The 14,798-nt window shown below is 35.4% G+C and overlaps 1 protein-coding gene across 1 annotated transcript; it reads left to right on the top strand.

Moving 5' to 3' along the window:
* Positions 1-398: 398 nt before the first annotated feature.
* Slitrk4 (SLIT and NTRK like family member 4) lies at positions 399-2,996 on the top strand. The gene has a single exon (XM_027940204.2). It carries the CDS (start codon positions 399-401, stop codon positions 2,994-2,996), a length of 2,598 nt encoding a protein of 865 aa, XP_027796005.2.
* Positions 2,997-14,798: the final 11,802 nt, after the last annotated feature.

The raw sequence follows: 14,798 nt of genomic DNA, 5'->3' as shown, positions 1-14,798 counted from the left end.
GCTCTGCTCAGCTTCTCTATCTAAAACAAGCCTAGAGTTTAGATATCCACTAATTGCAGTGCCTTTGTGGTGCAAAGGACATGGCATACTTCATGATCCAGGGGATGGCTATTTGAGTTGTAAATAGGAAGGGCAGGGTTTGGTAGGTCAAGTAAAAAAGAAATTCAGATTATTAAGATGTAAGTATGATTAATAATCTCCTCTGTTGTTTGTTGTGTACTCAGCACATGTAAATTTTATATAAACTACAGGTATGGAAATAAAATATGTGGCAATTTTGGTGACCATTGTTTAACTGAATGCAAGTATTTGGAGTTTTGGGTGCTTTAAAAAAATACAAGGTAGTAGTTATAGCCATGTGCTCACTATAATATGATTTAAACAAAAATTTTCAAGTAATGACCATTGAAAAAATGTTTTCTTTTTATTTTTTAGATTATTTATCTTTATTCAGAAGCATAAAGTTCTTTGCTGATTGCAAGAAGATGTTTCTTTGGCTCTTTCTGATTTTGTCAGCACTGATTTCTTCGGCAAATGCAGATTCTGACATATCGGTGGAAATTTGCAATGTGTGCTCCTGCGTGTCAGTTGAGAATGTGCTCTATGTCAACTGTGAGAAGGTTTCAGTCTACAGACCAAATCAGCTGAAACCACCTTGGTCTAATTTTTATCACCTCAACTTCCAAAACAATTTTTTAAATATCCTCTATCCAAATACATTCTTGAATTTTTCACACGCAGTATCCCTGCATCTGGGAAATAATAAACTGCAGAACATTGAGGGAGGAGCCTTTCTTGGGCTCAGTGCATTAAAGCAGTTGCACTTGAACAACAATGAATTAAAGATTCTCCGAGCTGACACTTTCCTTGGCATAGAGAACTTGGAGTATCTCCAGGCTGACTACAATTTAATCAAGTATATTGAACGAGGAGCCTTCAATAAGCTCCACAAACTGAAAGTTCTCATTCTTAATGACAATCTGATTTCATTCCTTCCTGATAATATTTTCCGATTCGCATCTTTGACCCATCTGGATATACGAGGGAATAGAATCCAGAAGCTCCCCTATATTGGAGTTCTGGAACACATTGGCCGTGTTGTTGAACTGCAACTGGAAGATAACCCTTGGAACTGTAGCTGTGATTTGTTGCCTTTAAAAGCTTGGCTGGAGAACATGCCATATAACATTTACATAGGAGAAGCTATCTGTGAAACTCCCAGTGACTTATATGGAAGGCTGTTAAAAGAAACCAACAAACAAGAATTATGCCCCATGGGCACAGGCAGTGATTTTGATGTGCGTATCCTGCCTCCATCTCAACTGGAAAATGGCTACACCACTCCCAATGGTCACACAACACAGACATCCTTGCACAGATTAGTGACCAAGCCACCAAAAACGACAAATCCTTCCAAGATCTCTGGAATCGTGGCAGGCAAAGCCCTCTCCAACCGCAATCTCAGTCAGATTGTGTCTTACCAAACAAGGGTGCCTCCTCTAACACCTTGCCCGGCGCCTTGCTTTTGCAAAACACATCCTTCAGACTTGGGACTGAGCGTGAACTGCCAGGAGAAAAATATACAGTCCATGTCTGAACTGATACCGAAACCTTTAAATGCCAAGAAATTGCATGTCAATGGCAATAGCATCAAAGATGTGGATATCTCAGACTTCACTGAGTTCGAAGGACTGGATTTGCTCCATTTAGGCAGCAATCAGATTACAATGATCAAAGGAGATGTATTCCACAATCTTACTAATTTACGCAGGTTGTATCTCAATGGCAATCAGATTGAAAGACTGTATCCGGAAATATTTTCAGGCCTTCATAACCTGCAGTATCTGTATTTGGAATACAATCTGATTAAGGAAATCTTAGCAGGCACCTTTGACTCCATGCCAAATTTGCAGTTACTGTATTTAAATAATAATCTCTTAAAGAGCCTGCCTGTTTACATTTTTTCTGGAGCACCCCTTGCTAGACTGAATCTGAGGAACAACAAATTCATGTACCTCCCTGTCAGTGGGGTCCTCGATCAACTTCAGTCTCTCACACAGATTGACTTGGAGGGCAACCCATGGGACTGCACTTGTGACTTGGTGGCATTAAAGCTGTGGCTGGAGAAGCTGAATGATGGGATTGTTGTGAAAGAACTGAAATGTGAGACACCTGTTCAGTTTGCCAACATTGAACTGAAGTCCCTCAAAAATGAAATCTTATGTCCCAAACTTTTAAACAAGCCATCTGCACCATTTACAAGCCCTGCACCTGCTATTACATTCACCACTCCATTGGGTCCCATTCGAAGTCCTCCTGGTGGCCCCGTGCCTCTATCTATTTTAATCTTAAGTATCTTAGTGGTCCTCATTTTAACTGTTTTTGTTGCTTTTTGCCTTCTTGTTTTTGTGCTGCGACGCAACAAGAAACCTACCGTGAAACACGAAGGGCTGGGGAATCCTGAGTGTGGCTCCATGCAGCTGCAGCTAAGGAAGCATGACCACAAAACCAATAAAAAGGACGGACTGAGCACAGAAGCTTTCATTCCACAAACTATAGAACAGATGAGCAAGAGCCACACCTGTGGCTTGAAAGAGTCAGAAACCGGGTTCATGTTTTCAGATCCTCCGGGACAGAAAGTCATTATGCGAAATGTTGCTGACAAGGAGAAAGATTTATTACATGTGGATACCAGGAAGAGACTGAGCACAATTGATGAGCTGGATGAATTATTCCCTAGCAGGGATTCCAACGTATTTATTCAAAATTTTCTTGAAAGCAAAAAGGAGTATAATAGCATAGGTGTCAGTGGCTTTGAGATCCGCTATCCAGAAAAACAAGATAAAAAAAACAAGAAGTCCCTGATAGGTGGCAACCACAGTAAAATCGTTGTGGAACAAAGGAAGAGTGAGTATTTTGAACTGAAGGCGAAACTTCAGAGTTCCCCTGACTACCTACAGGTCCTTGAGGAGCAAACAGCTTTGAACAAGATATAGGTCATGCAATCTAACTTCATACAGAGGACATTTATTTAATGATGAAAGTGCCTTTTGTTGACTCCTAATTTCCAAATACTATATTATCAATAGGCATAGAGGCAGGTGTTTCCAAGGGTGTCTCATTAACTGTAGCTGCAAAGATGTGTCAAGTAGAAGAGACTTTCCTTAATAGATTTTACTACATAAAACCTATACTGTGGAGTCCTGTGGGGATACTGCAAACTCTATTGCCAAAGGGATGCTTTATACACAAAATACACTGAATTTAACCTCAAGAGGCAAATCCGTTTTGTACCCCAATGCAAAACCTTCGTCTCTTTGTGCTTTGTAAAGCAAACTCAAGAAAACTGGTACCAGTGTTTGTACCTCAGCTGGGTCCTTCATCTTGCACGTAGATTAAGTTGGTGGAACTGGAATAATCCTTTTGATTTGTGGCATTGTAACAACTCTGTGTAAAGATTATCTGAAAAGTGTAAAAAAAAAAATAGCATGCAAAGAGAGAACACTCGATAGTATTTGTAAATTGGTAATCTTTATGGCCTGCATCTTGAAACCAATGGATTTATAATGTTAAATTGTGCAAATACTTGTTTAAAATATACCATGCATTACATAACTATAAAATAAATTTGAACACTCTAAGCATTACCTGTCTATACATAAAAACCTAAAAGTGAAAAAAAAATCAATGTGAGTTCCATAGCATTTGTGGTGATCTGAAGAAATACATGATGTTTATCAGAATTAAATATGGCTCAAATTAAACTAACACTAGAGTTTGTTCTCAGTTATGTGAAATACCCACAATCCTTAAAGGTTGTCCCAAATTAGCAAAGTGCTTACCGTGTGAGCGCACCCAAAGCTATTTTTGTAACATAATTCATATTTATGAAGTACTTTGTATACTAAATAGGAAAGTATGTACTCCTTAATATGTATTTAATATGCTTGACTTGTTTTCCTGATCACGGTGAATTTATCAGTAAGTATAAATTTAGATAGAAAACTATACTAAACTGAAACAGAAGGTAATGTGTACAGAAATATTTTGGACTTTGTGATCAGGTAAAATTTAAAAACAGAAAAAGCAAAAAAAAAAACATACAAAAAAAAAAGAAACAAAAATACAAAAAAAAAAAATCCAGTTCTGTGCTATTCTTGTGAATTTAGCATATTATCTTCAGATTTGTTACCAATTGTGCATTTTAAAATAGGCTCCTTAGTTTTATAGTATTATGTCTGGGGCAGATGTTATTTGCCATCAGTTGTCTTGCTTTTCAGGATTCTATGAGCTTAATTCAAATAGTTTTCACTGCAAATATTTTTAAAAAATAATGACTAAGGTTAATAATATCTTGTATGCATCAGTATCCTGTTCTTTCATCATTCTGACTACTGTCAGATAATTTAGTAGAACTGTAAACATCTTGGTAAGCTCAGCTGTCAAAGCCACACTGTAAATGCTTGCACTGGTCTCAGATGAGTTCACAGTCTGCAACTGCAACTGATATGCCCCCAAGTTTGATTGTAATGTTAAGTTCTATGTAAAAATTGGTCAAAGGAATGAAGTATTTGATAAGAGGGGATATTGAATATTTTTAGGAGCTCTTAATTGGCAAAGTGATATCCAGAAACACATTGCCTCTTGGCCTCTGTGTGTGTGTGTGTGTGTGTGTGTATGCCTGTATGTTTGTGTTTGTATCCATCTCTTATGAATTACTATATTAATCAGTAAGATACCAAGAAGGTGAACATAGTCATTCTTCATGAATTTCAGATGTTTTGGTGCAGCTTCCAAAATGATATTATGGCTAAAGTTATAACAGCAATCCTCTGTTAAGCATTAATTTCAGGGCTTTATGTGTTTGTTCTAAGATATAAAAACAAACAAAATTTAGTGTTCATGGAGGTAGGTGTGTCTGTGTGTGTATTTGTGTGTGTATGTGTGTGTATTTGGGTATATATTCACACATATAGATAATTCGGAGATTTTTTAATAGGAAAAAATTCTCCATATGTATGTGCTGGTGCTCTTAAAACTTTAATGTGTAATTTTAATTTTCATGACAATGTCTGAAAACTTTATATGAATATAAAAAAATCCTAACAAATAATTGCTTTCTGATCTCAAAAGAAATGATAAGATATGTGCTCAACAGCTTGTTTTCATCTGCAATTTCATAAGGACTTTTAATATGCCATTACCATGCATGCATGCATCCATGGATTAAAGGGCTCCTAATGCATACTGACAGGGTAGAGATGCAAAGGCTTCAAAGGAAGTGTTTTAGTTTATCCTGTCAATAAAGTATGGATTGAGGAATCTTAAATAGACACTTATGGGAGGAACCAGAGAACTCCCTCCATGATCTGGAGATAATAGGTCATTGGGATGATGCCTTTTATTCAGTGTGGTGGTGTTTTGAAGATATTTCAAGGTTTCTGCAGAATTGTCAATGGCAAGATTACCTGCCACCATCTCAAAGCTTGCTGTAGTATATTGGCTATTTCATACTCCTGCTGAAAGGTATAAATGTTCAAAGTGTTTTTTTTAAGTAACTTAATTGTGGTTATTTGGAGGTTCTAATTGTAAATGAAAGTAACAAATCCTTGGTTAAGGCTGATATACTTTCCTTAACTAAAGTCATTGTGCCTACATTATACAGTGTGTACTATTTTGCACCTGTCTCTCATTAGTTCTACTTGTACATTTTATGATAATGTAGTTAGGCATAAGTTCTGAGTTGAGTACAAGAGCAGTTAAAATACTGTATCTACATTTTGTTGCTTCAACTATAACCTTGATGTTAGTTTAACCCCTTGAGGTATGACATGTACGTTGGTACAGCATTTTTAGTAGAACTTTGATTCAAATCTTGAAAATCCAAGAAGTGTTCATTTCTAATGTGTTCTGACACATCATGGGCTTCTTGGAATTATATTCATGTGTATGGACTGTGTTAGAACAGTTGCAAATAAAACTAGATCCTATGAAATCAATGAAGGGGTTGAGATAATATATTGTGTCCGTGTAAGATAAATCAAGTTTTAAATTATTTTTTTATGAAATCAATAAAGATGATTCAATTCTTTAAAAGTAAATCTTTGTGTAATTTTATGAGAAAGCAGCTATTAAAGTAAAGTGACTCAAGTCTATAAGGCAATTTATATTCTATATTTAGTTTTCCACTCTGAATAATAAAGTGAATAAATATATAATTAGAAAATCAGTTAAGACCATCTTTATTTTGTTGCTTTTTTAAACATTTAATTTTCATAAGCCACAAAGATACATAAATTATACAGGGCCTGGCTTCATGAATAACATCAACAGGTATTTCATAAATAACAGATTACATTTAGAAATGTATGGCGATAATACTAATCTATAATATCTTTTGCATGACCTTAACATTGACATTGTACAAAATGAGCACAGTTTTTTTTGTTTGTTTGTTTGTTTTATTTTTGTTTGGGTTTTGTTTTTGTTGTTGTTATTATTGCATCCAAAGAGTTGGGGAGAAAATATATTAAGAATGTATTTATAATCAATATTTTGAAATAAACTAAAGAAAACACATTGTATTGGCTTTGCCCTGATTGATTACTAGTGTTTTAGATTAGTTTGTAAAAAATATTCAAGTAATTCTACAAAAATATAATGTAATTCACAGAAAGGAACTGTTTTAAGGACTTTTGTTTGGTTTTAATTGAATCAAGGTATTAGAAAGACTTTACTAAATGCCACTTTTATGAAAGTATTAATAAAATTGTTTGCTACAATGGTATTTCTGAAGCCACAGTGTGCTTGCGCTCTCTATATATATACATATTTTTTTCATTATTTTTCAGAAGAAATAGAACAGTAGCACTCAGTCACAGCACTCAGATTTGAAAGTAAGATATATAGCTTTTAGAATATGTTTTATAATCCAACTTAATTATTAAATCTTTGTTAAAAGATGCTTTCCTTACAAACATCTTGGCAATCTGTGTTCCTTCCCACTGACAGCCCCTTTGGAAAAGAGTCAGAGAGAGCCAAAATCAACATGCTTTGATTCTTGCCCATTTTCATTCATCATTTGGAATCTGACATAACTTCAGATAAGCAAATATTAGTATTTGATCTTAACTATCTACTCAGATAGTTGTAATAGAGCTACAGAACCTCTGTGTATCATAACCAGCTTGACTGATTGCAGGTTACTTACCTGTTTATGGGTGACTTTTGATTTTTAAATTTTTTGGGGGGGAGTCACTTTGAAGATAATCAAAATTATCAATCCATCACTTTATGAAGATACTGTGGTTGCAGAAAATGAACCAATTACCTTATGACTAATTTGAGGGCACAGAAGAATATAAACAGACAGTATTGACCAATAAATGGGATTAAGGCATGTGTACTTCATGGAGAAGTAAAGATGGGAACAGAGGGGAAATAAAATATGATTGCTATGGCCTCACATCTATGCATAGCTGTGCTGAAGGCATGAAAAGTATAGATAGCATGTATAAGTACTTTTGGACTAAATATCTTGTGCATCACAGGAGATATATGGCAGGATTGTGTTATTTTAGTTTGTTTTTTTATGAGAATTGAGCACAGGGCTTTGGGTGTCAGCCAGTCTGTTATGTAGACAAGTGGCATCAAATCAAGAGTTGACTTCATTTCCATTGCTCATTCAATTAGTCACTATGGTCAGATGGGCTGAACTAAAATATCCTGTTTGTGGTATCACTTACTGAGAATAACTAGTGATTATATATCAAGTTTACCTGATTATCATTAATCCTTAAAATTCAGACTTCCTGTGGAATCTGTCTTTTGTTGAAATAAAAGCAAATAGGAGGACAAAAGACTTTTAAAAGCTTATTTTATTCAAACTTCCCTTTATCTAACTTTGAAATTTATTTATTTACTAATTTTTTTTCATTTCAATTTAGTTTCCACTAGTTGATATGATTGCATTTTAGAAGGGAAAATTAAAAAAGGGAAACTCTATCTTGTATCATATAAAATAATATGAGTTTATTGTTTTTAAAAAATTTTTTTAATTTATTGTTTCTGTGTCTGCAGAAGGAAAAAACAGTGAGGCTCTAAGACATTTGAATACTTTGGGTCAAAATAATTGCTATTAAGAATGAAAAGATTTGAACTTCTCATTACATGATAATTACCAGATTCACTGACTATAAAACATAGAACCAAGAGAGGATTACTCAATCCTTGGCTTTAGTTTACTTCTGTAGATACTGCCTAGATAAGAATAGAAGTTCTGCTTATTCCATTAATCCAGCAAAAATGAGAAATAGTTTTACTTTAAAAAGTTCATGAATGGACCCTTCAGAAAGATAAACTGAATACATAATGAATAAATATATATTATTCATTTTAATTTACTTACAGAAAGAAGATAGTCTTTTAAAATTTCTGAACAATATACTTACTTCTCTTAGTTGGCAACTCAAAAATACTAGTTCGTGTCAGATGCTGCTGGTTAGCAGCCTGAGGTAGCCATGTTGTGCTGTGGATACTGCTCATGGAAACGTTTGAAAAAATCAGTAAGCTCTGTTCTCCCTACTAAGAATTGCAATGTATATTTCCATCCTTGTTTCATGTAAATTGAACCATTGTGCTAAAATTCTGGAGTTGGTATGCAGTAACTTTAATGCTGTTTTCACAAATAAAAGTCTTTTCTTATAGGTCACATTTGTAGCTATTCAGTGTGTTTATTAGTGTGAAATTAGTGAAACTCAAGTTCAAAAAGAAATGAAAATAATCTGTTTTATAGCTGATGCAATTATTATATTAGTTTATCTGGATAAGCAAGCTCTATCTATGCACACACATGCACCCGCACACAGAATGAACAACACATACAAATGGTGAATTATCCACAAATGGAAATACATACTTGATCTTAGAAATTAAAATGTTTCTGCCTTGACTACCTACATATTTCATATCAAATTAGATATTGTGACAGATAATTGTTCTAAATTTTGCTTTCACTTTAAATTGAAACTTGACCACTGTGTCATATACAGCATCAATTAGGTCCAATTTATCTCTCAGGAGTTCCTTGGGTTTCAGTATTGTCTATCATGAGAATCAAGTTTGCTATTCTTTATTAACTTCATCACCATCTTCCTCAATCTGTAAGCTTACTAAATAAATGTTGCTGTATGCTACCCAACAATGGTGCAAATCCATGCTATTATTACCATTCACAAACATTATTCAGAGCACCATGTAAAAGCATCTAAAGCCAAAGCAAGGAGACCCTCTGTGAGGATTTGATTAGAAATTACTGCAACATTCAAGTTTTCTTAATACAAGAAGGAATAGTTGGTTGAAAATTATACCTAAAGAAACCTGAAAACAAAGTTAGGATTGGGGAGAATAAGGACAAAGGAATATGCAGAGAAAAAAAAAATGTTTACTTATTAGCTAAAATCCAGTTGCTGAGCAATTATGGTAAAATATGTGAAAGACGTCTTTCTCATTCTTAATCCTTTATTTACTTTAATTGGATATAAAATCCAGACTAGTGTCAATATGGCAGTAGTAATTTATGGGGTTTTTTGTATTTATTTATTTATTTTACAGAATTTGCAGGTCAAATAACACGAATAGTTAGTTTTTCAGCCCCCATGGAATTTTTTTCCCTTTCTTGACTGATATCATTATTTGACTGGCTGTCAGAGTCTTCTGATACTGCTTTAGCTGTTAAAATGATGATAAGCAGTATTTTTGTTTAATGAGCATAAGAAGTAAGACATGCATAATACACATAAAGTACTTTGATAGGGAGCAAAATAAATCAGTACAAACATTTGGATTCCCAATCCTGTGGTAAAATGCTGGTAGGCCTTCTTGTTTGGTTTCAGAAATTGTAGTTCAGCAAAAATTATTAAGTGCCTATTTCAGAAGCTATTTCCTACATGAACCCCCAGGAAACCGTGTATCTGCCATGGATCCCCTTGCTCCATAGCAGGATATGTCGTACTTGCCAAGTCTTCCCTGCTGGAAATTCTTCTCTTCTGCTGTTACAAACAGCCAGCACTATCTATGGCATGGACTAGCTTAGGGAGAATTTTTCATTGTGGCTTTGTTGGTGGCAATACATAGAAAAATCCACAATTCTAAGTCCCAGCCAGTATTCACCATTGTAATATAACCACACTAGAGAGCATTTTGGTTGTGTATATTTTTCACATTGCGTCTTAGTTTTTGCTCATCAGTTCCCCTCTAGCCCACAGATGCTAGTAGTCATTTTATTCATCATTCTTCCAAAGTAGAAACTACCTTCTATCATGGAAACTTTAAGTTACTTAAAAGAGAAAAAAAAAATCATCACACTCCTCTCCACCCATTTCCTTCTATAACTTCTAGAAATACAGAAAATTAATGTAGCAGGTAATGGATTTAAACGGAAGTCCTGCTGACATAGAAATAATTATAAGAAGATAGAGTGAGGTATCAGGGAAAGAAAGCCAATTTTTGGAAGATATTTCTTGTATTTTAGATTTCCTTTCCCAACATTAGAGTTTTATGTCTTAGCTCATGAACTGCATCCAGAGAAACCAGTTTATACTCTTGAATCTCTGCAGTAACTACAGATGTATATTATTGCTGACATGTTGGTCAGGTTTACCATGTGTTGTCATAAACATGGCTGTTATTTTCTCCTTTCATTCTCTACTTCAGAAAATATTCATTTGCTCAGATTTGGCACAGCTGCTGAAATGCTGCTGTATCAATTCTCACCATGAAATTTCACAAAGCATTTTTTTTTCTATATGTAACTAAGCAGTTACACAGAATCGTGTATTGCAAACTAAACAAAAAACATCAGAATTAAAAAGATAACTAGTGAGCTCTTTAGAAAAGACAGCTTTACAGAACCAAAATGAAGGCATTTTATTAAAATTGCACCATGGTCAACAACCTCCCTTTAAACTTGCTGGCTTTTTATAGGCTTCAATGTATGCATCATCAGGGAAGTACGATCAGCTCATATGCAGCATTTCCACTCTTTGTTTCATCTTCTTGGTTGCCTAATTGGTTCTGCAGTGTAAAATGTGTGATCACTAACTTGGTTATTTAATGTCCAATGCATATATGATTTTATCTGGTTATTAATGTATTAATGATGTATTAATGCATTGGAGAAAGCTCTTTCTATAACTGAGTGAGACTGCACTAAATGGCTTTATATCATCTTAATCATTACCAGAACAGAGGTAAAATAAGTGCCTATTTGTATAATCTTCAGTGTTTAAGGACCATCACAGAAGATGGAGTATATGTACTCATTCAATTTTGGAATCAAGTCATGTGGTCCCAATCCCTTGTTTTTCAAAGAGAAACTGGGGCTGAAAAGGGGAAAGTGACTTACCTAAGGTCACGTAATATATTATGGCCACTCCAGTGTAGGATCTGACTGTCACATAGAGTTTTATTTCCATTATAGTACTCTGTTTGGAAGTTTCAGGGAGGAGAATGAGGATCTGTGGGTAAGCTACAGGGAGACTTTCCATTGTAGAATAAGGACATTTTCCATAAGGTTTTAGAGCAGCCTATAACTTGAATGAACTTGATATAAAATGTAGGCTTCTTTAATCATGGCAGAGTCTAAATTGAGAGTCATCCTAACAAGGAAGATGGATATCAATCAAGAAAATGTATTTGAATGCAAGCTTGGATGAGATGATCTTGGAGTACATTTTTAATGCTAAGATACTAAGGATTCTCTGATGTAAATACTGAAATCATTCAATACAAACTATCATATGTGTTTTGCCGTCAATGTGTGAATACTTGATCTATTGTATTTATTTACTAACAGGTGATATCCACTACATTTTAGTATTACAAATCAATAACCCCAAAACACTAGTTATATATTAGGCTTCATGTTAGACGAGCAATATAGTAAAATTCCCCCTGATTTATAAAACTTTTAAGTGTAAGCATTCCAAAAAAGAAGACTCACTCATGTTTAATTTTTTATAAAGGAGAAAAAAACAACTACCTTTGTACATTGCACTGAAGATGGCACTCTAGTAACAACCTCACACTAGAAAGGATAAGACATGCTGGTATTTATTATTTCAATCCTCAATTTCAACATGGGGGTGATTTCTTGAGCCTGGCAAACAAATCACAAAGGTTAGTTTATTGTGTTATCATCTTCAATAATTGGAATTAGGTCTTTTTTATTATTTACCCTCAATTATTTAGGGTTGAAATTTATTTTAGAGAATTTTATGTCAGATTTCAGCCCAACAAACTATTTAAGAATCCACCTGAAAACGAACTATGAAAAAGGATATTCTCAGAAACGGTTATTTGAATTTCATTCCACAGAGACAGAAAGTTTTCTTAAAAGGGAAATGAAAGAAAAAAAATCAGACTCAAATGTTCTTATTTGTTAGCTTGCTTTGAGGGCATTGTCAATTTTTAAAGATTCTAGGTATGTCTATGATGACTCTAAATGAAATTCTAAGGATATTTTTTGAAATACAATATCATTTAACCAGAACCTTATGAAACATGGCTACTGTGCATTCACTGGTCCATTTAATTATTGTATGGTGTCTATCTAGCAGAACATATTGACACTCTGCCCTGCCTCTCTCTTCCTCTCACATGCCCACTGATGATACCACTTCACCCTGTTTAATGCCTGTGCAGCCCCATAGTTCCACACTCCCATTAAAACTGTACTTTTGTTTAGTTTTTTCTTCCTATTTCACTTTCATATACCATATTAACATGCAGCTAGTCAACATGCATGTTAAATATGTCAGTTTTCTCTGAAATATTTGCATTTTAAGAGGATGTTAAAGAGTAAGGGAGGAGACTACATTAGTAGAATTAATGACAGCATTTCAGGGCCATGACATACAGTGGACTAGGAGGCAGCTGAGTCTAGCTCAGATCAATGGAGAGTGATACTAACTTATACTGACTTTCAAGAAACCCCATATTAGGTCCCCTTAATGGTTTTTATTCATTCAACTTGTTCATATTATACTGGGAAAAGGAAAGGTGGGTCAATCATGTAAGGTTCTCCCATGGAAATGACATTTGAATTAAGGTCCTGAAAGAGGAGTTCAAATTAGATGCTGAATATTGGAGTTGGGGAAGGCATATGAGACTGAGGGAGAAACACCAATGTAGGAATGAGCTTATTATGTGGTGCTGATGAAGTAGGCAAGAAGGAGATCAGAGGTTGACATGTATTTTCTGTGAAGGGAAGATAGCAACTATTGGAGATTTTGCAGACCATATCGTCTTTGTTGCAACTAGCCAATTCAGCCCTTGTATTATAAAAGCAGAGACTGTGGGGAAATGAATAGGTGTGACTGTGTTTTTAATAACACTTTATTGGCAAAACAGGCTGGGAGATGAATGTGGCCTATAAGCCATCGGTGCTGACTCCAACGCTAAATCATAGAGAGCCTGGTAGAAGTCTTTCATGTGCTTTGGGAAGTGAATGAAGGTTTTCAAAAGCATTGAGGTAACATGATTAGATTTGTTTAGGACGCACCTCTGGCTATTATATGGCAGCTGGACTAAATGGAGCAAGGAGCAGAGTTTAAGGAGGGAAACTAGTAAAGAAACTTGCAGTAGTACTGAAAAAAGATAATGGCAACTTAGTTAAGATAAAGAAAATATTTGGTTGTGAGCTCTATTTTGAATGTAGACTCTGCAGGACTTGTAATTAAACTGGATATGAAGATCAAGGATGACAGAGGAGTCACATATCTGGAATAATGAAGATGCTGTTCTCTGAGATGAGGAACCCCAGGATAGTGGTGACCATTGGGGGTTGATAAAAGTGTTTCATTTTGGACATGTTAAATTTGAAATGGCTAAGGGTCTTCAGTTGTCAGTTAGGTGACTGAATTTGTTGGACAGGAGCTCCTAGGAGCCATTTAGGCAAGAGATGGAATTGAAAATCATCATTGACACTTAGGTCATGAAAGGGGGTCACAGAATGAGAAAACAATGCCCCGCAATGAGTGCAGATGCTTTAGAATTTGTTTTTCAGTGTTATCTCTGTTGTGCAACTTCTGCATCAGAATCACTTGGGGTACTTGTTAAAATCCAGAATGACTGCCCCCTCCCAGAATCTCTGTGAGCAGAGCCTACAAGTGTGCATTTTAAAGTTTCCCAGCTTATTATTATTACATTAAATTGTGGGAATCTCTGCTACTGTGATTATTTGGAAGAGAAAACTCCAAAAAAGAAAAAAAAAGTAAGTGGATAGGTCAAGGGGAAACCAGGAAGCTATGGGGTCCTGGGAGCTGAGAGAAAAGAGCAAGAAGTCAGTGACTCTCCGTGTCCAGTGTTGCTGAGAGAACTGAATGCACTGAATGCACTCTAACCAGGCTTTTCTGGTCCCTGCTTTACTTGGATCACATACAAAACAGATGTGAGAACAGCTGTGAGACTTCATGCCATAATAGGAGACAAAATTTCAGACAAAAACTGCACAGAGAGAAGGAATTCTCTGAGAAATGACGGACAAAGATCAGGAGCAGAATACTGGGCAAAGTGGAAGCAAAAGATCAGTGCAAGGAAGACTCTGATATTCCACAGGGGAGACATGGAAGCAGCAAAGCCAGCAGCAGGAACTTACCAAGCACAGGAGGTGAAAGTGAGCACCCCACGTCAGTACTACAAGGCAACATATGTGGGCTACAGGGAAAGCTCACCCAACTCCAGTGCTTTTTGAGAGGCCTTATGTTTAGTGGTCCTGTCCCTTTAGGGATGAGGAACAA

This window comes from Marmota flaviventris, chromosome X (genome assembly GCF_047511675.1).
Source record: "Marmota flaviventris isolate mMarFla1 chromosome X, mMarFla1.hap1, whole genome shotgun sequence".
Taxonomy (NCBI): domain Eukaryota; kingdom Metazoa; phylum Chordata; class Mammalia; order Rodentia; family Sciuridae; genus Marmota; species Marmota flaviventris.
Note: the sequence above shows the minus strand (reverse complement) of the source record. Positions and strands in the feature narration are given on the sequence as shown.